General features: G+C 47.4%; 1 protein-coding gene across 4 annotated transcripts in view; it reads left to right on the top strand.

The window, feature by feature from the left end:
* The window catches only part of LOC144116035 (solute carrier family 22 member 4-like), a 211,713-nt gene that overhangs the window by 178,561 nt on the left and 7,009 nt on the right, over positions 1-26,143 (top strand). For all 4 annotated transcript variants that reach the window (XM_077650698.1, XM_077650701.1, XM_077650699.1 and 1 more), the window contains 3 exons: positions 927-1,141; positions 9,542-9,723; positions 21,314-21,456. In XM_077650698.1, the coding sequence (XP_077506824.1) occupies positions 927-1,141; positions 9,542-9,723; positions 21,314-21,456 (540 nt within the window). The remainder of the gene's footprint in view (positions 1-926; positions 1,142-9,541; positions 9,724-21,313; positions 21,457-26,143) is intronic.

The following is a 26,143-nucleotide window of genomic DNA, read 5'->3' on the forward strand; positions in this document are numbered from 1 at the left end:
AGCGACAACTGAGGAGAGTTTGTGTGGGCGCCGCATTCGTTTTGCCCATTTCTATAGAGAAGCTCACCGCCTACTCCGCTCTGCTCCACTTTGCACTATATTCCTCCCCTATGTTCCAATTGCGATCCGTCCGGCGTATGTGTTGGGAGCCAGAACTACTACACATAGGCCGGGTACCTTTGCCTTAAGAGTTGGCGCTTTAAAACCGGTCGCTTCTAGCAAAAAATATGGCTGCGTGTATTCTTTAGGATAAAATAATAACTGAAGAGGAAATACATTGCCACTCGTATCCGCAATGTTTCGAGGCAAAGTTGCCGTCGTTTAACAGTAAGACTGAAGACAAGCGGTAATTTCCAGCCTTAGTGAAGACCACGAATGCAACGTTTTGGCTTTCTTCTGCGAATCGAGAGGAAAAGAGCTCTGCTCTCTCTCTCGCGCGCGTATAATTCAAGTGGTCGTGCTGTTAAAGATGGGTGCTAAATATAGCATCATTTTGATGTAATATGCTTTTCATTAATAATATCATCGTCGAAAGAAATCTTAAAAAGCTTTGCAAATAAGTGATTTGTGATATAGAGGAAGCTGCCGGTGCAGAATGACACTGCCTTAAAACTGCGTTCAGTTAGCGACGATCACCGTGGACAAAATTCAACACAATCATCAAGAACTAAGTCTCATCAGTAGACTACTCCGACGTTCAACCGGCATCACGCATTCCGTTTCCTGCTCGTCTATCAGAAAAATACCAGCATAATGAGCGCAGCGAAAAGTCGGCAAATTATTTTCAAATGGTAGCACTGGAAAAAAATCACCTGAACTGCTGAAGGACCTGAGCAAAAAACGTTTTCAGGCCTGGTTCCGCGCAGAATTCAAGTGTTGCGCTGTCTAACCTCTTCTCCCTTCCAACGACTGTGCTCTTTTCTCAGCGCCGTGGTGGTCCTGGTATACTATGATCTCATCTACAAGATCTCAGACTTCGGCGGCAACCCGTTCCTCAACTTCTTCCTGGTGTCCCTCCTGGAGTTGCCCGTCATGCTGGTGAACGTGCTGCTCATCAACTACGTTCCACGGCGCATCATCTGCTACCTCCTCTATGTTCCGGCTATGCTGGTCTGCCTGGCGCTGATCTTCGTGCCCGCCAGTAAGTGCGAGCCCAGTATTTGCAGTATCGGCGCTGTCATGCACGAAAGCCAGCACTTGAACCATGACTGCGAACTAATGGTTGCAGCTGCATCAGTAGTGAAGGAAATAGACAACCACCACGGATTAAGTCAAGACAAAGCGTTCGACGGATTGATAAACGCACTGTCCGAAGCAATATTCATTCGGACAATATTTCACACGGGTTTTGAAACTTCCGGTAACAGCGCCGCAAGCGTACTAGGTTGGTTGTTCTTCGCACGATCCGTCAATGCCTCTTTCAAAAGGGCAGCAGAAACTTCTCATGAATTTTGGAGTCAAGTTCTCGGGCAGCTGTGTTACAAAATTAACCTTTTTTCCTTTCAATTTTGTACACAATCACAGGTCCGCATTCTGCCACAGAAGCCGCTTGCGCTGCGTGTCACATATAGCCTAAAACTATCAATGTGGTATAAAGCGCGTGAGGTGCAGTTAGTGCGAATTCTTTATCAAAAGGGGTCCACAAAGCACCCAGGAAAACAAAGAATGGGCTCACTTGTTCACAATGGCTGCACATGAAGGCCAGCGTTGACCCCATTTGCGGCCGTTATATTTATGGGCAGAGATACGGCTTATTCCAGTAATGTCAATTGCGCGGCGCGCCTATGCAGGCAACTATGGCGCGCAACAAGATGGCAGTCGCCTCCAACGAGCCCAGACAGTCCTGTTGTCCTGCTTATTCGATAATTACCCCGGACCTAAGAAGTGGCGGAGGGCGCTTTTATCAGCCCCCTTCGCCACGCCTATTGGGGAAGCTGGTGCGCTAAGCCCTACCTATCTCCCTTTGTGCAGCGTCTTCTGAGCCGGAAGCATCCCTAAGTTCCGGCTTTTAGTTTCGAACCTCACGACAGTATGGTGGATGAGAGAGTGCCCAGTTGCCAGTCAGGACCCTCCTGCCACCCGCCAAATCTGAGAGTGAATGTGGTTTACAAAAAATTCACAAACTGTCTCATCGTCTAAAGTAAATGTAAGCAAGAAACGCACTGCATGAAAGACGTACCGTAATCTAGGTGGGCTCACAGATAGTGGTAACCGCACACAGGGAGCGGCCCTCAGTAGCCACTCTTACTCGCTTTAGCTTTACTTCGAGAGCCACAGTGCATCCGCGGCTTTCTTTGCCGATTTTCGTGTATGGTGACTCGCGCGGCCAGCGCTCGCCACGTACCGAAGAGGCGGTGCCAGCAAGGCTATACTAAACGCTGTGACAATCGCCTCGTCGGGATGCCACAATTTTTCACTAACCTCCTTACCTCCTTCCTCTCAAACTCCCTTCCTCACGCAAAAGTTGCATGCCAGTGATTTTTAAACGCCGGCTAAATTCTCTGTTTTTTCATTAAAGGCTTCTCTCGCTCTCTCTGTCTCTGCCTGCGAAAACTAATGGAGCACGTCATCCTTTACCGCCTGCATTAATGTGTGGAGGACTGACATTTCCTACCGCACACCATTATCAGTTTTCGCCTATCTATGGAAGACGTCCTGCTCCAGCTGTATCACCAGACACTGCCCCCGACGCTAAAGCCCCCGGACGTGAAGGTGGCGTGCGGCACCGAGAGACGTAAACTGTTAGATGCGGTGGCTCGCTCCCGTTATGGCGAAAATTTATTAAGCCACAGCACCCAGGGTAATCGGGTTTTAGAAATTCTAAAAACTTATTTAGCTATTACTAAAGGCCAGCAAGAAATCACCGGTTGCAACCAGGCGCCTAAGTGTAATAGTGAAAATATAACTATTAGAGCTTAGTTAGAAAAGTCGTAGTAGCGCAAAAGGCAACCCGAACGTAGTGTTCGAAAGCGCTCGTCCTCTTTCCTCACTACGTCCATGTTGCCCTTTTACGCTATTACGTCTTTTCTAACTATGAACCAACGCGCCCAGCTACAAGCGCTTCTCAGAGCTTAACTAACCAGTATACTAGTCAGCAAGATTCACCTCAGTCCTGATGCTCGCCACCAGTGCTATTATAGTCCCACAGAAGCCACCTGTGTACCTCAAGAAGCGTATTTTTAAAAATTGTGGACCAACTTCTCTGGAGCAGCTTGCATATGTACCTCATACGCACACAAACTCATATGTTAAGGATTCTCACCAGTTGAAAGAATATTTTAACCTGCAATACTACTCACTTCACATCTAATGAAATGCACATATGTTACTTGTGATGTGACGATCATTCACTCTCCGCAAAGCAACTCTTTCAAACAAAGCAAGAACAAAAGAGGGTGTGCTCTGCAGTTGTAACAGTCTTGACGTTACGATACTCTGTAGCTGGTATAGACCAATATTTCAAAACTTAAGCACGCCTTTCCATTTAGCAAGTGGGTCAGGCAGGGAGACACAATCTCTTCAATTCTATTCACGGCCTGTTTACAACAGATATTCAGAGGCATTGATTGCGAGCGACTGGCGATGAGAGTTAATGGAGAATGCCATAGTAATCTGTGATTCTCTGATCACATTGCCTCGCTAAGCCACTCAAGAAAGGAATTGCAAAGCATCATTAAAAACTTGGACAGTTAGAGCAGAACACTGGGTCTAAAAATTGATATGCAGAAAACCAAGGTAATGTTCAACAGTCCATCAAGGGAACGCGTGCTAGAAGTGGTAGGCGAATACGACTACTTAGGGCAGGTATATGATGACCACCGATCCGGATCACGAGATGGAAATAACTGCAAGAATAATAATGGGTGCGGGGGGGGGGGGGCGCTTTTTGCCGCTTTTCTCAGATAATGAACTGCAGTTTGCCGATATCCCTAAGGAGAATAGTATAAACAGCTGTATCTTATCGGTACCTCACCTATGAGGCAGAAACATGGAGAATAACAAAAAGGGTTCAACTTAATTTGAAGACAAAGCAGCGACATATCGGACGAAAAATGATAGGTGTAACATTCAGAGACAGGAAGAGGGCAGAGTGGGTCAGAAAACAAACGCCTGTTAATGACAATCTAGTCGAAATCAAGAGGAAAAAATGGGCATGGGCTGGGCATGTTGTGCGAAGGCAATATAACCGCTGGTCCTTATGGGTAACGGAGTGGATTCCCGGAGAAGCAAGCGTAACAGGGGCGGCTGAAGGTTAGGTGGGCGGATGAGATTAGGAAGCTTGCAGGCATAGGATGGATGCAGCTGGCAAAAGACAGGGTTAATTGGAGAGACATGGAAAAGGCCTTTGCTCTGCAGTGGGTGTAGTCAGAATGATGATGACTTTTCCAACCCTTAATGATAACTATAGTGGAAAAAGCACGACTATGTACACAAAGCAGTAGCACTCGACCTACAAGGGGAGCCATGTGCCAGTATGGCGGCGCTACGTAGTTCTCCCTCTACAGGCAGCCTCGGTGAAATCTCGTTTGTTTAAAATTTCCCGTAAGGCTCACGCTTTTTTACCGATGGCGGCAACATCGTCTGAGACAGTCTTTGATTTCTCTAGACTTTAAAGGAGTAAACTATAGACAACTAATAAATCGCTTTCGGGCGTTTGAACACAGTCAGCGTCAAACGGAAGTGGTAGTCGGTCGACGAACGCTATAGCGAGAATTTAAGATCGATGACATCGACGATGGAGGCTGTTGTCTACAATGAACAGGAGAACGACAAAAGTAGGCAAGCAATTTCCCGCATTTAACACTGCAGGCCAGCGCCACCCAACGACAGTCTGCGATTTGGTGAGGGCTTGCGCTGCCAATCCCTGTCGCTTGAGGAAGGGCTGCCTTTTTGTTTTCCTTTGGGCGCATGACTTATTGACCACGTGTTATTTAAAATACGGCTACCAATTTCTAATCGTCTTGAACACATAAAAAGTGAGAACAATGAGGTCGGCTTTCCCGGGCATTGTTTTGTAACATGTATTGAATGTAGCTACGCTATTAGAAAATCATTTTCGTTTGATTTTATTTAATTCTTACCGACAGTTCTCACTGATGTCAGTCACAGCGAGGGAGCCGACCAATCATCAGTAGCGTGACTACGCCCTCTGCGGGGCAAAGGCCTCTCCCACGTCTCTCCTGTTAACGCTGTCCTTTGTCAGCTGCGCCCACCCTATGCCTGCAAACTTCCTAACCTCATCCGCCCAACTAACCTTCTGCCGCCTCCTGCTACGCTTGCGTTCTCTTGGAATCCATCCGTTACCTTTAAGGACCAGCGGTTATCTTGCGTTCGCAGTACATGCCCTGCCCAAGCCCATTTCTTCCTCTTGGTTTCGACCAGGACGTCATTAACGCGCGTTTATTCCCTCACCCACTCTGCCCGCTTCCGGTCTATTAACGTTACACCTACCAATTTTTTTTTCATGGCTCGCTGCCTTGTCCTTAACTTAAGCTGAGCCCTTTTTGTTAGCCTCCACGTTTCTTCCCGATAGCGACGTACCGGTAAGATGCATCTGTTATATAGTTTTCTCTTGAGGGATATTGGGAGACTGCCATTCATGCGCTCCCCCCAATTGTCATTCTTGTAGTTATTGCACTCTCGTTATCCGGATCGGCGGTCAAATAACGTAGTGCAAAAAGAACCAGAATGGAAGGGCATTCGAATTAAATTATCTTATCGCTCCCCCCCCCCCCCCCCCACTTTTCCATGGCCAAGAAAGCACTTTACCACCCCGTGCACGCATGCTGTAAAAAGTAAAAAGGATTGTAATTAGGGACACAGTAAGGCACAAAACTGTTTGACCTTAGATGGTGGCCTCCGCTAGTCAATTGTGCTCACCGGTGTTTGTTAAAACAAATAGTTTTTGCATAGGCCCTTCTGGTCCCGGGTACTCATCTGCTTCGAAATGGATGCTGAGTACCTGATAAGCATCCCCCCCCCTTTTTCATGATTCTCCAACTATATTAAAACTGCGGAAAGATTTCCTGGTCCCAAGCTCTGTTTGACAACGAAGTTTCTGGGCGAGTTGGTTACGATATACCATGACTACAGTGAGACGAACTGGACATAGAAGAATCACACACGCATGGACACAACACAGCGCTAACTCACAACTTAAATCGTTATTAGCTGGCCAGCCGGAATAAGTACCCAACTGGCGGCCAGAAACGGAAACTAATGCACACAAGTCATGCAGCGAAAACAAAAAGTATCAAAAAATCTTAAAATAAAGCACGCACGTGTCCACATTCGTAGTCGAGGTAACGTTTTTCTTTTTCTGACAGCATTATGGACCGAGCGCTGATACATTCTTCCCGGAGCCTTGCTATCATGTGCGCTACTATAATTTCTTTTGTCAGCGAGTCGCTGTTCCTACCTATCCCATCGCGCTCGTGCAATGGCTCTAGGCATCAATATCATCTTCGCCATCATCACTTTTGCAGTTTCTGCAGTGTTTCGCTACGTGGCTTATGATGGGGGCACGTGCGACATTATAAACATGCTCTTTTAATTTTTCGTTGATGCAGTTTGGCCGACGTGTAGCTTTCCACATGATAGCGGCAAAGAGCAGACAAAGAGGAGACAAATTAATTTGCATATCTTTTCAAGCAGCCGCGTGGCTCACTGTTGGCCGAAATGACTTTCTTCGCCAGGCTGGACAATAGGATAGGTGCCCAAAACACAACGTCAGCCCTCACATGCTTTCCAATTTTCTTCTTGTGCGAGACCTGATGCAGATTGGCACAACGGAAACTTTTTTGTTTTCCTCCTCTATAATTTTGCTGTTGACATCAGACCTCAACTTTTTCTGCAGTTTTTCTGCGACGGAAACCAAGTTTTCTGAGGGATAACGGCCTGTGTCAAACGATCTACTTGGTATTGGAACCATTGCTCCAACCTGTGCTCATATGTTTTCTTTACAACATTGTCAAAAACTGAGTGCACAATTGTTCTTTTCCAGAACTTGAGCTGATGAATATGGCAGGATGGGTTTTTGACCACGGGGCTCAAAAGCCCAACATGCATAGGATGAAGTGAATTTAAGTGAGAGGGCTAAAAACCTGACAAAATTATTAAGGGGTACTTCGTGTGTTAAAATATTCGGTTTCAGGCGCTCCAAGAACGCTGAAAAAATATGAAGAAACTGCTGCTCGAATTCAATGTTGTCACACTTTAAAAACACGAAGTAGTCGTCAACAAATTTAAAAACGCCACAAACGCGGCACCCTTCGAACCGCTCATTTGTGAGTCAGCGCTGTGTTGTGTCCCTGCCTATGTCCTTCTTTGTCCCGTTCGTTGCGCTGCAGTGAGGGAAGTTGTTTGTATTGCTGGCACCAGTAAAATTGCGCAGTAACTCTTAGCGGCCCTTCTACCTCAATGGCGAGCAAATATCTCATATAGCAGCTGCCTTTAGAATGTTTAAAAAAAAAAACTATGACAGCAACGCCCGAGTGCTCCGGCAAAGCGATCGCAGAGCAATAAGCGACGTGTTTCCGCACGCGGCCATCCTCTATGTCGACAAGCTTGCGGCGCAGCCGTCCCATGGCGTCGATTTCGCAAAAATCGCCCATAGCACGTGAGTGACCTCCTGAAGACAATAAGCAGCTGCGAAATAAAATGAAAACGTGCGCCTAGTTCTGCGTGAAAATATTCCCATCTGCGACGATGTCGCGTTGCGACCAGCAACTCTGAAAACTTATCTTTTGGAGAAGTGTACACTGCCATTTGTTGAGCCAAGATTGCGTGCGATACATTTCGCATGTCCTGTTCCAATAAGCAATGAAATGATTATAGTGAAGGAAGCACGCAATTTTCCACAGATTGGGTAGCACACTATCGTTCAGACCGGCAGGGAGGATAGGTGCCGCCGCGGAAAGCAAATATTTCCCGAACGCTTTCAAACCTCTGTCGGGGCAATACTGCACGCCACACGGCCGAGAAACTCGGTACAGTCGCCTGGAGAACAAAAGTAAAGGCAGCACACTTTCTAAGTCACTTGCAGAAGATTTCCAGTCTTTTCTCAGGACCATGCTCTTCCCAGAGAAGCCGATGGCCTGGGTACCTTATGTTTTACAATAGCGTTAATTATTTACACCCCTATTGGTACGGTATGGTATGGTATGCGAGCATTAGCGTCCCTAAGCGACACGAGCGCTATCAGAGTCGCCGTAGTGGACTCTGGATTAATTTAAATCGCCAGGGATTTTTTAACGCAGAAAGAAAGTCAGCGCAAAAGACGGAGACACAGAACAGGAACACTGGACGACGATTGACTATCGACTGCATTTATTTCAGAAACGATCACATTTATACCCTTCAGTATCACACCACGCTTGCGCACACATGAGAGGTTTACAAGAAAAGGTAGATTGCTGCATCACTGACAACCATCAGGACCTCAATCATTGGGCGACACGTTACGTTAAGGAGTTCGAAAATCTAATTTCTTTATCTAATAGACTAACCGTCGTGTCACTTACACAGCGATCTGCTTGTTTAACGATGTGGTTTGCATCTAGAATTTCGCGTCGGAAACCAAGCACAAATGCACTCCGCTCTTTAAGAAGGCTTCAATTTTTGGGCCAGGTAAAACTAAGAGTCAACGCGAAATTCTAGAGGCAAACCATATCGTTAAACAAGCAGAACGAAGTGTAAGTGACACGACGCTTAGTCTATTAAAGAAATTAGATTGTTGAACTCCTCAACGTAACGTGTCGCACATTGATTGCGGTCCTGATGTTTGTCAGTCTACCGTTTCTTGTAAATCTGTCATGTGTGCGCAAGCGTGGTTTGATACTGAAGGGTATAATTGTGATCGTTTCTGAAATAAATGCAGTCGATAGTCAAGCGTCGTCCTGTGTTCCTGTTCTGTGTCTCCGTCTTTTGCACTGGTTTTCTTTCTGCAATCATGTACCGACTCGCCCAGCTCACCACTCTACGGATTATTTAACGTGTTCTGATGTCGTACAGCAATCCACCGTTATTTGCATTTCGCCTTCACCGAAATTCGGCCGCCGCAGCCGGGAATCGTTACCGCGTCCTTCGGATCAGCGGCCGACACCAAAGCCTGTGAGCCACCGCAGCTGGTCCTATGCCTCTACTGCCACCACACTTGCCGAGAGAATGCATTGAAACAACTCTGCACGCCATTAACGCAGTTCTAAAATAATATCGTGTGCGCTTTTGACATTTGACATGGAAGCGACAAAATCACCGTCGCAGCAAGTGTATTTGAGAGAACTTAGGTAACGCAGTAAACGCAGTTTGCGCCTGCGCGTGCGTGCTGCGTGCTTTCTAAGAACTCGGATGAGTTCCTGGGGGTTCACATTGCTGGCCTGATCTCTTCCGCGTTCCTTGAGCTTGCTCATTCAAAGGAAAAAAGCAGCACGGAAGCTCGCGCTCAGGTCAGAAATCGCACCTAAATCGCTGTTCCTTGAACGACTTTTGGCATCTTTGGTATACTAGCGTTGAGTAACTCTGCTCCCTCCGCGCCCCGCAGACATGGTGTGGCTCCAGCTGAGCCTAGTGATGGTGGGCAAGCTGGCGGTGCACTGTGCCTACAGCACCCTCTGCGTCCAGGTCACCGAATGCTTCCCAACCATGGTCAGGGCAGTGGCCCTGGGCAGTGCCCTCACTGCCAGCCGGGTGGGCGCCATCGTCGCGCCCTTCTTCAAAGACCTGGTGAGTGCCGTCAGCACGGGGTCGTTCTTAGGCGGGTTGGGGATCACCACGCACACATGGTTGTGACCACTGTGCTTCTGGTTCCATCGAAAGAGGGTCTCTAGGAATTCGTGCACAGGTGGAGAGAGAAATAACGAGTGAGAGAGAGAAAGCGGCCGGCAGCCTGTTTGACACGTCAATTTAGACAACGGGGTGTAGTTACAGTGTACCAACAACTGCATACGTATAGAATGAAAATAAACAAACACACCAAACCACAGGACCACCCCACTTCGAAGAAGAAGTGGCGACCGGCCCTCCTCCCCTTCCCCCACCTCCACCCCCATGAAGTCCCGCATTTCTGCCGCAAGGCTAGGCCTATTTTATGCAGAAATAAAGACGTATAAAAAAATAGTGGAAACTAAGAGTGGAAACAAATAGTGGAAGCTAATCAGCCGGGCCAGTTGATGCATGACAAGAAAAATTCAAAAGCGCTAAGGACGGGACAAAGCACTGGCATGTGTGTCTCCTTTCACTTTGCCCCGTCCTTAGCGCTTTGAATTTTTCTTGTAGTGGAAACTAGAATCATCAATATGCCTCTCTGGGAAGCGGGAAACACAAAGAAAAATGTTATAACGGCTCAGAAACATTTTGGATTTGTAGCGGGGGGCATTCTAGCGCAGGAGGTCTCGATCCCTCGTGAAGACCCCCGAGACGTTCGTGACTGTTGTGACTGATTAAAACAGAGATATCGGCGAGTTGGTCACTATGCGCCACTGCGCAAGAATGGTCGGGATGTAGACAGAGCGAGCGCTCACTAGCAACCAATTCCATCACGCATATTCAGAGCAGCACACGCAGAGAACAGAACTGCGGCTGCTGTAGTCATGTGTCTTGCTCAGCGACATTGCTGAGCGCTTTTCACGATGGATTGATCGCATGACTGTTTTCAGGTAAAGCACGTGAAGCACATCGCGTTGGTCTGGAAAGCACCGCATCATTCGCTACCCAAGCGAGTGGCTTAAATACCTTTGGATGCGCAAATGCTGGTGCTGCGGCTGTTCTCTGATTTGCATGCCCAGTAAATTGTGAGCTGCAGTGGAAGGAAGCTTCCGATGGGCCATATGTTCATCTCCGCGAGGTGGCAGCTGCAAAATCCTGACATGCGCGCACAAGAAGTGCGAGTAAGAAGCCATGTATGAAAATCTCTACAATACAGTGTGCGGGTATCTTGTAATAAGAAACACCATTCAGTTTACGTGGACGACGTATGAATCGTTAAATATATTTTGCGTGTGAAGTTTTTACTAATATTGGTGAGATGCCGAGCAAAGTTTTGTATCCTTGGATGACAGTATGCAGAACGTTGCCCTTTGCATCACACTAGCCGGAGTTTAAGTGCTTATAGAGCATTAGGAGTTGTATTTTTTAGCCACGCATGCAGCCTCGGGGTATTTAGAGGTGAAACTGATGGAGAGTTTCTTATCCCTTTTGCCTAAGAACATGATTATGATCAGAGAAACTCAATAGGTTGAACCACTTACATCTTTGAATAAGGCATTCAGCGAAACGAATTTGGATGTTACGTAGGTTACTGGCCTCAATTACGTGTCTCGACATTTCTTTAGTAGTTTCTCGTTCACAATATACAGACTTGTGCTGTCATTGCTCTGAAGTGCTCTTTTTGCGCTGTACAGGTACTCAATACATGCCGACTGTGCCGAAGGCATAGAACTGTGCTTTTTGCAGAAAGCATACAATCTACACTTCTGGCCTCCCAAGAGTAAAACGCGCCACGGTGGTGAGGGTTTCTAAAAAATGGCGTTTCGAATGCCTTCTAAGCTAATGTCACTCGACACGACTGCCGCCTTGCGCTGCTTGGCGATTTTTTTAACGGCATTCAGCTGAGATACATTCTAGTCAACGGAGCTCCACGAAGGCATTTGAGATTTAGGTATGCCTCCGAAACACAGCCCGCGCTTCCCGCACCGACCAACAGCCGTCGCATTCGCTTCACTCCGCCCACAGGAACGCCGGACCAGCGTTACTTTACAGTAACGTTGCGCCGGACTGCATCGGTTCTTTGGATGTTGATTTCCAAGTGTGTTGCTAAACTTTTTTGTATTTCTCTTTTAGCAAATATTTTGTCTACACGCTTAATGAGTGCATGAAGATCGTAGTACACCGCTGTACATTTACCGCTTAAGCGCGAAATTTTCTCAGGAATGCATCGATGAGGACGACTGCACTTCATACTCTTGTTAACAATGCTGTGCACAAACTGCTAGAGCTCGTTTGCGTGACATAAAACGCACGCTGAGAATTCATTATCTTAAACAATATCATGCTTTCACCGGTTGCACCCTTGCTTGTTTACGCAGTGCGACAACTCTGTAGGAAGCGCCGACGCGAGTCGCGCGCCTGGGAAAGCCTTGGTGGCCGGGTTGCTGCCATCGCGTATGGCCGGTGCTTCTCGTTAATTGGACCTGTTTTCTCCGATAAGACGAATGCTTTGCTTTCAATCGCTTTACCCAGCTATATGTTCGGTGACAGTTAGCATTCGTTGAAACGGCCTTATTTATTATCCACAAGCGACGGCGACGACTGCTGATGGCTGCCAAAAACAATGAGCGGCAGTCTGGGTCCCACCGACGCTTCCCGTTCACTGCATGCGCGTCCTGTAATGTAAGCAACAATTGATTTCAGCTCACTGTTGTCAAAACTACTCTCGTTGGCCATTTGCATTCGCTAAAACTTGTGAATTTGCTCTCCACAGTCGCCGAAACTGCACACACGAACCTAGCCGGCTCATTAGGCCTATCGCTGAAAAGGGTGGGGGGGGGGGGGGGGGGGTTGACGCTTGCATAGCGACAATAGCTGTTCAAGTGTGCGCAATATTTTTAGTTCCTGGTGATTTAAAGCAAGTTCTCATTAAAAGGCGCAATCAAGAAAATATGGTTAAGATTGTAAAGAACTTGTACTTCTCAAAACATTTTTTTTAATATTGAAGTACTGTTAAGAATACACACTCGCCTTGTCAGACTAGGTAGAGTGAGTTCGCCAAACGCGATACGGGGAAAGTAAGTTCTGCAGCGAGTCTCGCTAAACATCGTCGTGTGACACTGCGCGAATGACACTTTAGGCGAATGTCACTCGTTGAAAGTGTCAGTAGATGTTCCTGTGTGACAGGGGTATTACTCGTGTGTTATTTCTTTCTGTTTAGAGCAGGATCCATGGAACCGGTTCAGTGCTTGTGTCTTGTCCTTTCTTCGTGTGTGGTAGCATGCTTTCGCGCTACTTCTTTTCGTAGTTTTACTGGAACCACTTCGACTGAACATTGCCCCGCGGAGAACGGACCGGCCACATCGCGAGCTCGGTTGTCTCCACCCTCACGTTACTCTGCCTGACAGCTTCCGTGGTGCAAGCAGCGATGGCGGTGGCGATGGGCGGGCACGGAAGAAAAAAAAATTATTCCTGGCATGAGGCGCTAGCGAGTCTCTCGCACCGAAATGCGCCTGCTGACCACAGACCGAAAGCTCCCGGCAGTTCTGTTTTCTTTGTATATATATATATATATATATATATATATATATATATATATATATATATATATATATATATATATATATATATATATATATATATATATATATATATATATATATACACCAAAAGTGATTTCTGGCAGCTGAATTGGTCTATATAATATAAAATCACCAAAAATTGAAGAAACATAACAGGATTTTTTTCACGACGTTTCGACTGGAGGAACAGCTTTTTTCGAGTGTAGTACAGCGTTTGAAACACGCAGTTTTTATTTTCGTATCTAGCTCTTTTTTCTACAACCTTTCTTAATGTTAAAAACTTTTTCGAAACAGAAGTTTCAATCAGTTCACCTTGGTCTTTAACAGATAGTCAGTTCTTGGATGAATTTTCGACGACGTCCTTGTAGCTCCGCAGGGAGTAGCGCGGCTTTGGCTCAGGTGTCGCAGTGGATGGATTCTGCGTCGGTGGCGGTCTGGGTGTTTTGGGAGTGCCGTGGGCATGGTCAGACCACGTTGCTTGTGCCCTTCTAGTAGATTTCCGGAGCAGGATCTGCTGGAGGTGACCCGCTACTATGGCCACACCTTCAAAACTGGGATGCAGGCCATCTGCGGCCATTACTCGTGCAGGTGGAAGCCACTGCGTGTTTCAAACGCTGTACTACACTCGAAAAAGGCTGGTCCTCCAGCCGAAACGTCGTGAATTAAATCCTGTTATGTTTCTTCAACTTTTGGTTATTTTATATTATATATATATATATATATATATATATATATATATATATATATATATACATATATATGTGTGTGTGTGTGTGTGTGTGTGTTACGAACGTAGGTTGCGTTGGCTCCGCAGAATCAGGATTTAAGAGAAGTGGGCTTTTCTACAAAGACACTTTTATTTATCAACGTTTCGACCGCGGTGCGGTCTTCTTCAGGACTGTCCTGAAGAAGTGTTCCAGAGACTTGATTCTGGGGATCGACTTTCTGCAGGCGAACGGTGCTGTGATTGACTTTACGGACGCACGTGTCACGTTCTCAACCAAACAGGGCGTGACCCGCTTTGACTCCCGAGACCCTTACAGCAACGCTCTGCGCATTGTCCAGAATGACGTCACGGTGCTGCCGCGGTGCAGTGTCCTGGTGCTCGTGCGGAACGACCTATTCCACGACTACGAGAGCCTGGCAGATGGCCGCACTCCACTGCTGCTTGAGCGGGGCCTTGTTGTTGCCCGAGGTCTCGTCCAACTACGTGACAGCCATACCAACGTCCTCCTGACCAACTTTTCCAACGAATATCAGCACCTCGTAAGAGGCACGGCTATTGCCTTCCTTAACGACGTTGCTGAGACCCACTCCAGAGAATGCTGGCTCACACCACGCTCTTCAGTCAGTCAAAATAAATCCGGCCTTGCCATCTGTTCAGAAGGATCTTCTGTCGGACCTCTTGGTAGACTTTGCGAACTGTTCCGCTACGTGTTCGAAGGTCGGCCGCACTCCACTCGCCAAGCACCGTATCATCACTGATGCGACTATGCGACCCGTCTGCCAGCGCCCCTACCGTGTTTCGCCGATGGAGCGAGAAGCCATTCAAAATCAAGTTGCCGAAATGCTTGCGGACGATGCCATTCAGCCGTCTACTAGCCCATGGGCATCGCCTGTGGTCCTTGTCAAAAAAGGCACAACACTCTGCGTTTCTGTGTTGACTATCGAAAACCTAATAACGTGACAAAAAAGGACGTGTACCCACTGCCCCGGATAGACGACGCGCTCGACCGATTGCGGGACGCCCGATACTTCTCGTCCTTAGATCTTAAAAGTGGGTACTGGCAGATCAAAGTGGACGAAAGAGACCGGGAGAAGACAGCTTTCGTGACGCCCGACGGCCTCTATGAGTTTAAGGTTGCGGATTGTTTGTCGCGTGCACCTATCACAATCGGTCCCGAGGAACCCGCCGATAATTTTCCTTTCCTGGGCGCTATTAGTACCACCAAAATGGCACAGCTTCAACGGGCGGACTCGGAATTCGCGCCGCTCATCAATCACCTCGAAGGCGTCGACGCTCGCATCTCGCAAGTTTTTCGTCGCGGGCTCCACACCTTCACTTTACAATCTGGTGTTCTCTACAAGCGCAACTTTTCCAGCAACAGAGAAGCGTTCCTGCTTGTCGCACTATCACAGCGGCGGCCAGAGATTTTGAGTGCTTGTCACGATGCACCCTCCGCCGGCCATCTCGGAGTAAGTCGTACACTCGCGCGCATTAAGCAGAAGTATTATTGGCCCAGGTTACTCCCATCAGTGCGGGCCTACATAAAAACATGCCGCGACTGCCAACGTCGTAAGTCTCCTCCGTTGAAGCCAGCCGTATGTCTTCACCCCGTCGAAGCATCGAAGACCGCTTTTCACCAAATGGGCATGGACCTCCTTGGCCCTTTTCCGAATTCTTCATCTGGAAAGCGTTGGATCGTCGTTGCCACCTGACACGGTATGCTGAGACCACGTCTCTTGTCAAAGGCACTGCTGTTGAAGTGGCGCAGTTCTTCGTACACAACATTGTCCTGCGTCATGGAGCCCCCGCCGTTGTTGTTACTGACCGGGGAACTGATTTCACTGCCCGCTTAACCCAGTCCGCGATGACTCTGACGCACACCAGCTATGGACGTGCTACGGCCTATCACCCACAGACAAACAGATTGGTAGAGCGACTCAACCGCACTCTAGCCGACATGCTTTCCATGTATGTTGACGTCGAGCATCGAACTTGGGATACCATTCTCCCGTACGTAACGTTTGCCTACAACACCGCCCTGCAGGAGACAACCCGTCTGACCCCCTTTCAGCTAGTCTTCGGTCGGCAAGTGACCACTCTGTTGGATGCTATGTTGCCCGTTGACCCCTACTGTGACTCTGACGCTGACCTCAACGCAGACACCTTCGTTCAGCGTGCTGCGGAAGCGCGGCAATTGGCACGCCTGCGAATTAACCGCCAACAGGAGACTGACGCCGCTAGGTACCACCTCAGACGCAGCTTCGTCTGTTACGCGCCTGGCGATTTGGTGTGGGTGTGGACACCTGTTCGTCGCCGCGGCCTTTCTAAAAAGTTGCTGCGCAGATACTTCGGCCCTTACGAAGTAGTGCGCCGCATCAGTGATGTGACGTATGCAGTTACTCCCGTCCAAGCGGCTTGCTCATCGCGCCAGTCGCACCGTACTGAAGTCGTGCACATTGTTCGCATGAAGCCTTGCCACGGCAGACTCCCTGACTGAACAGCGGTTCACTGCAGCTGTATTTTGCTGATATTTCCGTCCTAGCCGCGTCGTTGCGATGCTGTAGAAAAGGGGGCAGTGATACGTACCACTATGGAAGAAGAAGAAAAAGCGCCTGCATCCGTGGAGAAAGAAGATGTTCCTCTCCCGCTCGCGCGCTCGGACCTCTTAGGGACCGCCACAGTTTTACGTTTCGTCTCCGGAGGTTCTCCTTCAAATTGCTCGTAACAATATATATATATATATATATATATATATATATATATATATATATATATATATATATATATATATATATATATATATATATATATATGGAAAAAAGAGATGGAAAATTTCATGCGGGTCCTAAGGAGTTCGCTTGTTCGGGCTCGTGCAGTTAGATTAAAGGTGTGGTTTACAAGGAATTCTGGAAAACCTCTACCTTCAGACGCATTTTGAAAAATGATGGATAATTAAAAGCGATGAATAGGAATCACCGTCACGTGGTATCAGTTGATACCTCTTATAAATCACTGCTAACCGCTTGGCAGCAGAAGCTGCGCGACTATATCGTTGCTAGCCTTCCAGCTGTGACGCTGCCCCTTCCCGGACGCCTGCGTGCGTACCAGGAGGGGCACGGGCCTTCTGGCGGAAACAGTTTCTTCACCTCACCTTATAATCTAGCAGCGTCAACTTAGAACGGTCGTATACGGTATTATTCAGAAAGTTTCGGTGAATCCTTCCTCTTTTGATCACTGAGACCATTATTTCTCATATGTTCCCCCGATTTTGCTTGTTTCCCCAAGAAATTCGATTACGATGATCCTTTTTATTGCTCTTGCTATTTGTGTTAACTCCTTGCCGTGTTCGGATGCAGTTGTTCTCGCGTGGTGCGTGCGGTGTTTTGCCGCCAATTCTGTAGCGTTTTGTAGAGGGGACGGTGGAAACATGCTTCAAGTCCAGGAGAGAAAGAGAGAAAGACGGAAAGGCAGGCAGGTTATCTAGGCAGCGCCCGGTATGCTACCCTACACGTGGGAAGGGGAACGGAGGGAGAGATAGAAAAGGGAGAGAACAAAGGTTTATGATCACTTTTCCACATGTCCGTTGGCCGCTACTTGCAGGGTACACAGGGCGCACACTGATAGTTCTCAATCTTGCACTCAGTCCTGAGTACTTAAGCAGACGACTTTCCTTGCTTCATCGGTTCCCGCCGCCACGTGTTTTCGTGTTTACGCGGTCGAAAAAAACCCCTGACGTAGAGTTAAAGGTGCACTAAAGAGGAATCTTAAGTCGTCTTTTTACCGCGGGAACTCTATCTACACGTTCCGGGAATTCTTAGACCCGTCGAATTATTGTGCTGTGCGGCCGATTGCCGTAAATAAATTGGATTAAACCTCCCAGCTCCCGCCTTTTTTTGAACTCAACGCGGTAGGTAAGAGGCGTCAACCAGCGCGTCAACCAATGCCGTGGCGGCTTGCCGCTCTGCCATCAGCGGAGTGATACGTAAATCAAAGAGTCCACGTGTATATTATTTCCGTGGGCCCAATTTGCGGCTATGTTGTCTGTGACAAACTATTTATTCAAAGAAACCTAAAAAACAAAAATAAAAGCGAAAGGAAAGCCGCCCCTGAACTGGCTGAAAGGCACTCCACGCGTTGGTTGACTCCGCCTACCTACCGTGTTGAGTTAAAAAAAAAAGACGGGAGCCGGGACTTTTAAGACGATTTTATTAGTGCAATCGTCAGCACAGGACCATATTTTGATCTTTAACGTGCACTGACATCGCACAGCACACGGGCGCCTTAGCGTTTTTCCTCCATAAAAACGCAGCCGCCGCGGTCGGGTTCGAACCCGGGAACTGATCCGGAGTTCCCGGGTTCGAACCCGACCGCGGCGGCTGCGTTTTTATGGAGGAGAAACGCTAAGGCGCCCGTGTGCTGTGCGATGTCAGTGCACGTTAAAGATCCCCAGGTGGTCGAAATTATTCCGGAGCCCTCCACTACGGAATCTAATTCTTCCTTTCTTCTTTCACTCCCTCTCTTATCCCTTCCCTTACGGCGCGGTTCAGGTGTCCAACGATATATGAGACAGATACTGCGCCATTTCCTTTCCCCAAAAAACCAATTATTATTATTATTAAGTTTCTAAGACTGCTTGGAGCCTGTAGATCGAGTTCCCGCTCTAAAAAGACCAGTTCAAATTCCTCTTTAGTGCACCTTTAAGTGGGAGCAGTGAGGGCCCGGCTAAACTAGTTTTCCGGTGTCCGCCGCCTGTCAAGGTCGCAACCTTGAGGAGGCCCACTGAGAGTCTACATGACCCGATGCTGCAGCGAACCGGTTCCTCGCGATGCTCGTGTGAAGTAGGCCCTGAGGGGCAGTGACCCGCCACTGCGCCGGCGTAGCTGGGTCCCTGCGGAAGCGGATCGCTAATCGCGCTAAGCAAAATATTTCTATAGTCGGATACAATTTAAGAACGAAACAGATTTTCCCCGTCAAATGACCCCCTTCCAGCCAATGGCGTCGGCCGGTTCTCATGATCCTGCTAGCATGACTGTGCAGGGAACGGCCCGACAATGCAAAGTGGGGACTGTATCCGACCATGGAGGGATATAACTATCCCTTTTCATCTGCCACTCCCTGCACTGTCATGCTAGCGGGATCATGTGAACCAGCCGATTCCATTGGCTGGAAGGGGGTCCTTTGACGGGGAAAAGTGGCTTCGTTCTTGAGGTTTATCCGACTGTAGTGAGACCCTACACTTCCGGTAGCCGATGTTATTTTCCGTGCGCACCATGAGAGATCTTTCTAAGCTGCATCCCTCAAGGTTTAATATAATTTCTCACTCCAAGGCGTGGAAATGAAATATCAGTAGCCAGAACTGTAGTAACTGTTATTAAAAAAAGAAAAAAGAACAAACGGCCTGAGCTACCATACTTAACTGCGTTAGTGAAAGGTGGGTGTCTCGGCTATCATAGCGCCGAGAATAGTCACAACATCATCATGTTCGCGTCCAAAGGTACCGTGCACTTACTCAAGCCATTCGCATGCCTCGAGGACGCGGTGCTTGCCACAGCCATCATCACATCTACCGTAATCTTACTGAAAGGCTAAAATTCACTGTGCACTCTCATGCAGTTCTCCGCGAAAACTCGGAACAAACGTTATTCAGCAAGCCCTACGCCCAGCCGTGGCAGCGCAGAGCGGGCTGCAATAAACAGCGCCACACTGCTCTCAATATAGCGATGTTCAGGTCTTTAGCAAAGGAAATTAAGTAAATTAATTCAGTTATCTTGTTCCTGTTGCATGTTCGTGCCTACTCTTGAATAAAATCAGTTTGCTTATCAGCGCTTTTTCTACGCGGTGATACACATTATAAACTGCAACTGTTAGCCTCTAGTATGGCAAATCTCCTGGAACTTGACGATAGCCATCGGTGGCAGCTTCCATGTTGTCTTTTCTTTTTTGACTCTGAGACAGCATCCAAACTGTATCCATCACATCTCTGTTACTCTCTACCTTTGTGCGCGCTCAGGTATGCTTGGCACCGGCACTCATGAGCTTGAAGGTAGCTGAGGTGCAATGCACTCCTACGCGCCTTGTAGCCAGTCTTGTATACACGTTACAGAAAATAAGGCAGTGGTGAAAATATGATTTACTCCGTCTGAAATTTAACTGATTTCAGTGGTCGATTACTGCCTCATAAAAGAAACTGAACAATTACACACAAGTAATCGATTACTTTTGCGGTTTTTTTTTGCTCCCAGTTTTAATCACCATAACACAAATTAGGGCTGCAATGCACTGCTGCGGCTTGCTTGATGTTTTCTTACACGTTGTCAATTTTCAAGTGCAGTTAGATTTAAAAGTTGACGGCACTATTTTCCCCAAATTTCCTCGTGAAGATAGCCGCTACACTGGGCACCCTCGCAATATGTGTGCCGGAGGGATAGGCAGTATTATAATACCTTGCGCCCCAGCTCGTGCTTGCGCATTGCTTCGGTGCCAAGTCCTCAGTGAGGTTCCGCACTTCGTTGTTGCTCTGTACTTTTTGTGCAAGCCTCCGAGTTGGTTGCAGTGGGAGGAAAGTTGCAGCGCCATCTGAAAGGGGGGCGGAGGTCCTCGGAAAGCGGTCACGTCTCGGGACGAGAGCTGCCGTAGACGATGGTAGCGAGCCGGCTGTGGTCGGGACATGACCGCGCGCGATGCTTCTCCACAGTCGGTCCGCTGTGCCGCGAAGACACCCCGTGCTTAACGTCACGTTAAGGTTCTAAAAGTTTTATCGTTGTTTACTGCTTGTTTTTGGAAAAAGAAAGTAACTGAGTAATCAATTAGAGAAAAAGTAATTGGATTATGCGAAACGCTACCAGTGAAAATAATCAATCAATTATTTACAAAATTACAAGTACATGTATTTGATGACGCAGCTTTCAATGACCATGCTGGCTCTACCTGCGGCAATTTTTGTGAGGACATAAAAGGAGTGGCGTCAGTGTCTTGTGAATTTCAGCACACTATCAGCTGTGTGCAGTATGCTGATCACAGTTTCCCTGCTTCCTCTTATTCCTTTTCTTTTTTTTTTGAATCCGTCTATACATCTTTGAGGCGCAAACTATGTGGCTTGATCGTACTTTGATTCTAGTGGATCGCCATGACCCTTACTTTTTGCTAATAGGTTCTCTCAATCCTATAATCTGCTAGGGCATCTCGAGTGCCTCGCTCTAATACCAAAGTACGAACGCAAACAACTCGTATCAGCTCAGTTAATTTCTTCCTGACCGATTTGCTTGCCTCCAATCGTCTGTTTTACCTTTTCATATTTCAGGGAAGGATGACACACCCCTGGGTTCCCACGCTTGTCGACATGCTTCTAGTGGCCGCTTCTCTGCTGCTGTCGCTGGTAGTTCCTGAAACCTTCCGCAAGAATCTACCGGACACGTTCAAGGATACGCTACGGCTTCGTGACAAGTAATTTCTTTCTTTTCAGCATTGGTCGTTCATGCCAGGTTTTGGGGCGGCCGGTCTAGGAAACACGCAGCGTTGCGTGACATCCTTTGCTTTAATAGTAAATCGCGCAGCCACAAACAAGGCCTTGGGATTCTTTCGCAGGTATCGTTTCAGGGGCCTGTGACGTGGTTTAGCTCAAGCACTCATCCCCGCTATCAGAATGCTTAGAAGAAACCAGCAAGGCAGTTTAATATTTTCATTAAAGCGCGCGAAACCAGAGGTATGCACTGTTTAACGTCCCTGAGCTACATGGGGCTATCAAAGACGCCTTTAGAAGGCTGTTAGAATAAATTCTATTACCAGGGGTTATTCAACGTGCATTAATATTGCAGATCACACGGCAGTATTTGCTTTCGCCCCCATCAAATTGCGACCGCGGCAGCCGCTATTTGATACCGCGACCCTGGATTCAGCTTTCCACGTGCAATGACGCTGCCGCAAGAGAATAATTTTTATATTTTAAGCCTACACTGCTCAAATTCGAATGGCAAGGCTGCAATAGAATGCCAGGGAGCATGCAGTACCCAGTGTCTGCGCTCCTGCTAGCCCAGCAGCTACTTCCAAACTCAACATGTTGCTCACATTGGGCGGCACGCACCAACCATCAGGCTGCGTGTTTTCTTCATTCAAATATGTATACGGGGATCATTATATGGAATCTTCCGCCGCCACAGTGGCTCAGTGCGCATGGCACTCGGCTGTTGACCTGAAAGACGCAAGTTCGATCCCGGTCGCGGCGGTCGCATTTCGATGGAAACGAAATTTTAGAGTCCCGTGCATTGTGCGATGTCAGTGCACGTTACAGAACCCCAGGAGGTCGAAACTTCCAGAGCCCTTCAATACGGCGTTCGTCGTAGCCTGAGTCGCTTTGGGAGGTTTAAACCTCATACCAAACGAATATGAAATCTTCCATCGCGCGGTAAATTATTTACAGTTATTTATTTTCATGCGCTGTTTGAGTTTTAACTGCAGCTAGGTAACGGTGACGATAAAGTGGTTTCAAGGTCTTTGAGGCATAAAAAATGTGATATTATCGCTGCATCATGATTTCAGTTCACTGCTTTCTTCGAAATACGTTTTAGTTGGAATTACGGCATGTGGATAAAAAAATGCATACACATTTGTTTGACGACCATTGTGTTCTTTTCACAGAACTTACGAAAAAAATTCTGAGGGCGCTTCAGTCTGCTTGCGTGGAGGAATGCGAAAGGATGTGTTTGATCGAGATTTTTTTTTGCCTTATGACATAGAGTACGGCATTCTGTCATTTCCGGTTACGACATAGTGCACCAGTTCACCATTTCCGGTTACGACATACTACACCACTTGGATATCTACGGTTACAAGATACTACACTTCGTCCTTGCCGGTTACGGCATACTACACCAATCCGACATTCCAGTTACGGCATACTACCCCACTTCGTCATTTCTGGTTACGCCAAAATTTAAATAGTAATAATTGGATTTTTCGGAAAGGAAATGGCGCGGTATCTCTCTCATATATTGTTGGACACCTGAACCACACCAAGGGAAGAGATAATGGAGGGAGTGAAAGAAGAAAGGAAGAAAGAGGTGCCGTAGTGGAGGTCTCCGGAATAATTTCGACCACCTGGGGATCTTTACCGTGCACGGACATCGCACAGCACACGGGCGCCTAAGCGTTTTTCCTCCATAAAAACGCAGCCGCCGCGGTCGGGTTCGAGCCCGGGAACTGCGGATCAGTAGCCGAGCGCCCTAACTACTGGGCCACCGCGGCGGGGACTATTTTAATTCGAAAATTGGTTTTTGAACAAAGGAAGATGCACAGTACCTCTCACATCTTGACATCTCGGTGGACACCTGAACCGCTCCGTAAAGCTTGCAACTGAATGTGCATATGTCATCTGCCCGAGCCCCTGTCACAAGCTAGCTCCCAGCTTGACTAAATAATGTAGGCTATAGGCAAAGAAAACTGTTATGACACCATCCGGAATGCCGTACGACGAAAGGTTGCTCAAAATTTTGGTGCGAATGTGGTAGAAAATGCTGCCACCACGTTGAGTTCAGCCAGTGATGCCTACGATGGGATTTTACCTACATCTTAATGGATTACGGGGTAGGGAATGGGGTACGTTTTAAAACCAGCGTCAATATTGTCTCGTGGCCTGAACTCTTTTCCGTCATTTGTCACGTGACCTCAGATTATCAACTTATATGATTTGACAGGCACACGCTCCACCACACTGACCAGGATGGCTCAGATCACGACCTGAATGTGAGTCCACTATCACCCCGACTCAGACCATGATCTGAATGTGAGCCAGGACTGACGACTGAGATCATGTTCTGAACGTGAGTCCGGACTCACTCACGACTGAGATCATGGTTCGGACTCACTCGCGATTCAGGTCATTATGTGAACGTGAGTCCGGGCTCACTCACGAGTCAGGTCTTGACCTCAGTGTGAGTCCGGGCTCACTCACACTCAGATCATGATCTGAATGTGACTTCGGACTCACTCACGACTCGAATCATGATTTCAAATGATCCTGAGTGAGCCCGATTGAGTCGACTCATGAGAGTCCGCCGACCTATGGTATGGCGTCACATTACTTTCTTGTCGCGTGATTTGGCATGACGTCCTATTACATCGTTGTGTCACATTACAGCGTTGTCACGTGACTTGGCATACGTCATATTACATCGTTGTGATGTGACAGTGTGGCGCTGATTTGTGACGTCACACGGTGCCGTTTTCTGCGGACACATTTTGCGTACAAATACCTTGAACTGAGCCACATAATGCTTTCGCATTAATAAGGATGATCAAAACGGCATGAACAATGCTATCAACATTGTTTTGAATTACTAGTACCAATAGCGCATGGTTCTGAATGCTAACAAAAGTGTTTATCTTCCGATAACCCGGAAAAACATACCACATAGCTACATTTAGAAATTACGTTCGTGCCCTCTTGAGCAAATAATAAAGTATAGATACTTGAGCCTAACTATACGAGCAATCTGTTGTGGAACTTGCATATAAGCTGTCGATGCTTCTCCTCATTTCGCAAATTGTGCTGCTTAAATTGCAAACTGAAAAATCCCCCTCCTAAGATTGCTACTTTCCTGTCCTATAATACCACCTAAAGTCGAATATGCGTGCCTAATGTGGCACCTGTATACTGAATCTAACATAAAGAAACTGGTAATAATACTTACGAGAGCTACTAGGCATGTTTGTAATAAATATACAAAGGCTGCCTCAAACTAATTTCATGCAAAATAACAAAGCCGAACGACTTGAATTTCAAAAAAAATTCAGGTTAGAATTTCCTACTGTTTTTTTGAGACAACAAACTCAATCGGGACCCCTCATTATACTTAACGCCGTTATCAGCTAGGCGAATTCTACATTACCAACCTAGCTCTCGAACCCCTATATTCACTTAAATACACACAATTTCTACTCACCATAACAGATTGGAAGTAGATAACTAAATCATTTCCGTTCATTGTACTTTAAAGGCGCCAAAACCACACACACACACACACACACACACACACACACACACACACACACACACACACACACACACACACACACACACACACACACACACACACACACACACACACACACACACACACACACACACACACACACACACACACACACACACACACACACACACACACACACACACACACACACACACACACACACACACACACACACACACACACACACACACACACACACACACACACACACACACACACACACACACACACACACACACACACACACACACACACACACACACACACACACACACACACACACACACACACACACACACACACACACACACACACACACACACACACACACACACACACACACACACACACACACACACACACACACACACACACACACACACACACACACACACACACACACACACACACACACACACACACACACACACACACACACACACACACACACACACACACACACACACACACACACACACACACACACACACACACACACACACACACACACACACACACACACACACACACACACACACACACACACACACACACACACACACACACACACACGCGAGAGAAGAGAACGGGACAGAGAGCCACTCACAACTGGTTTAATTCGCAGAAACCACATGCATGCATGTATATACAGTCAGCCAGCTCCTGCGTAAGGAACATATTCACACATCGAGTCGTACACGATAAGCATCGCTCAAAAAACTGGTTTTCCGCCTTGTACAAGGATATTGATGTTTCGCTGACGCAAAAACTGCCTTTCTTGCTGATACAGAACGCTTAAATCAGTTCTCTTCGCTCAAAAAACTGGTCTTCCGCCTTGTACAAGGATATTGATGTTTCGCTGACGCACAAACTGCCTTTCTTGCTGACATAGAACGCTTCGATAAGTTCTCTGGCCTTTACTTTGCTACTCCTGGCAAGAATCCGCACCATCGAAAAACATGGCTCACAAGAACGTGAAGGGCAGGATCTGATATGCTTACGTAAATTTGGGCCCTCTTTATTTTGTTCCACGTTTATTTCGTGTTCCCTGATTCGCTCATTGACACAGAGCCCGGTTTGTCCAATGTAGGAAAGACCGCACG

This window comes from Amblyomma americanum, chromosome 1, assembly GCF_052857255.1.
Source record: "Amblyomma americanum isolate KBUSLIRL-KWMA chromosome 1, ASM5285725v1, whole genome shotgun sequence".
Classification (NCBI taxonomy): Eukaryota; Metazoa; Arthropoda; class Arachnida; order Ixodida; family Ixodidae; genus Amblyomma; species Amblyomma americanum.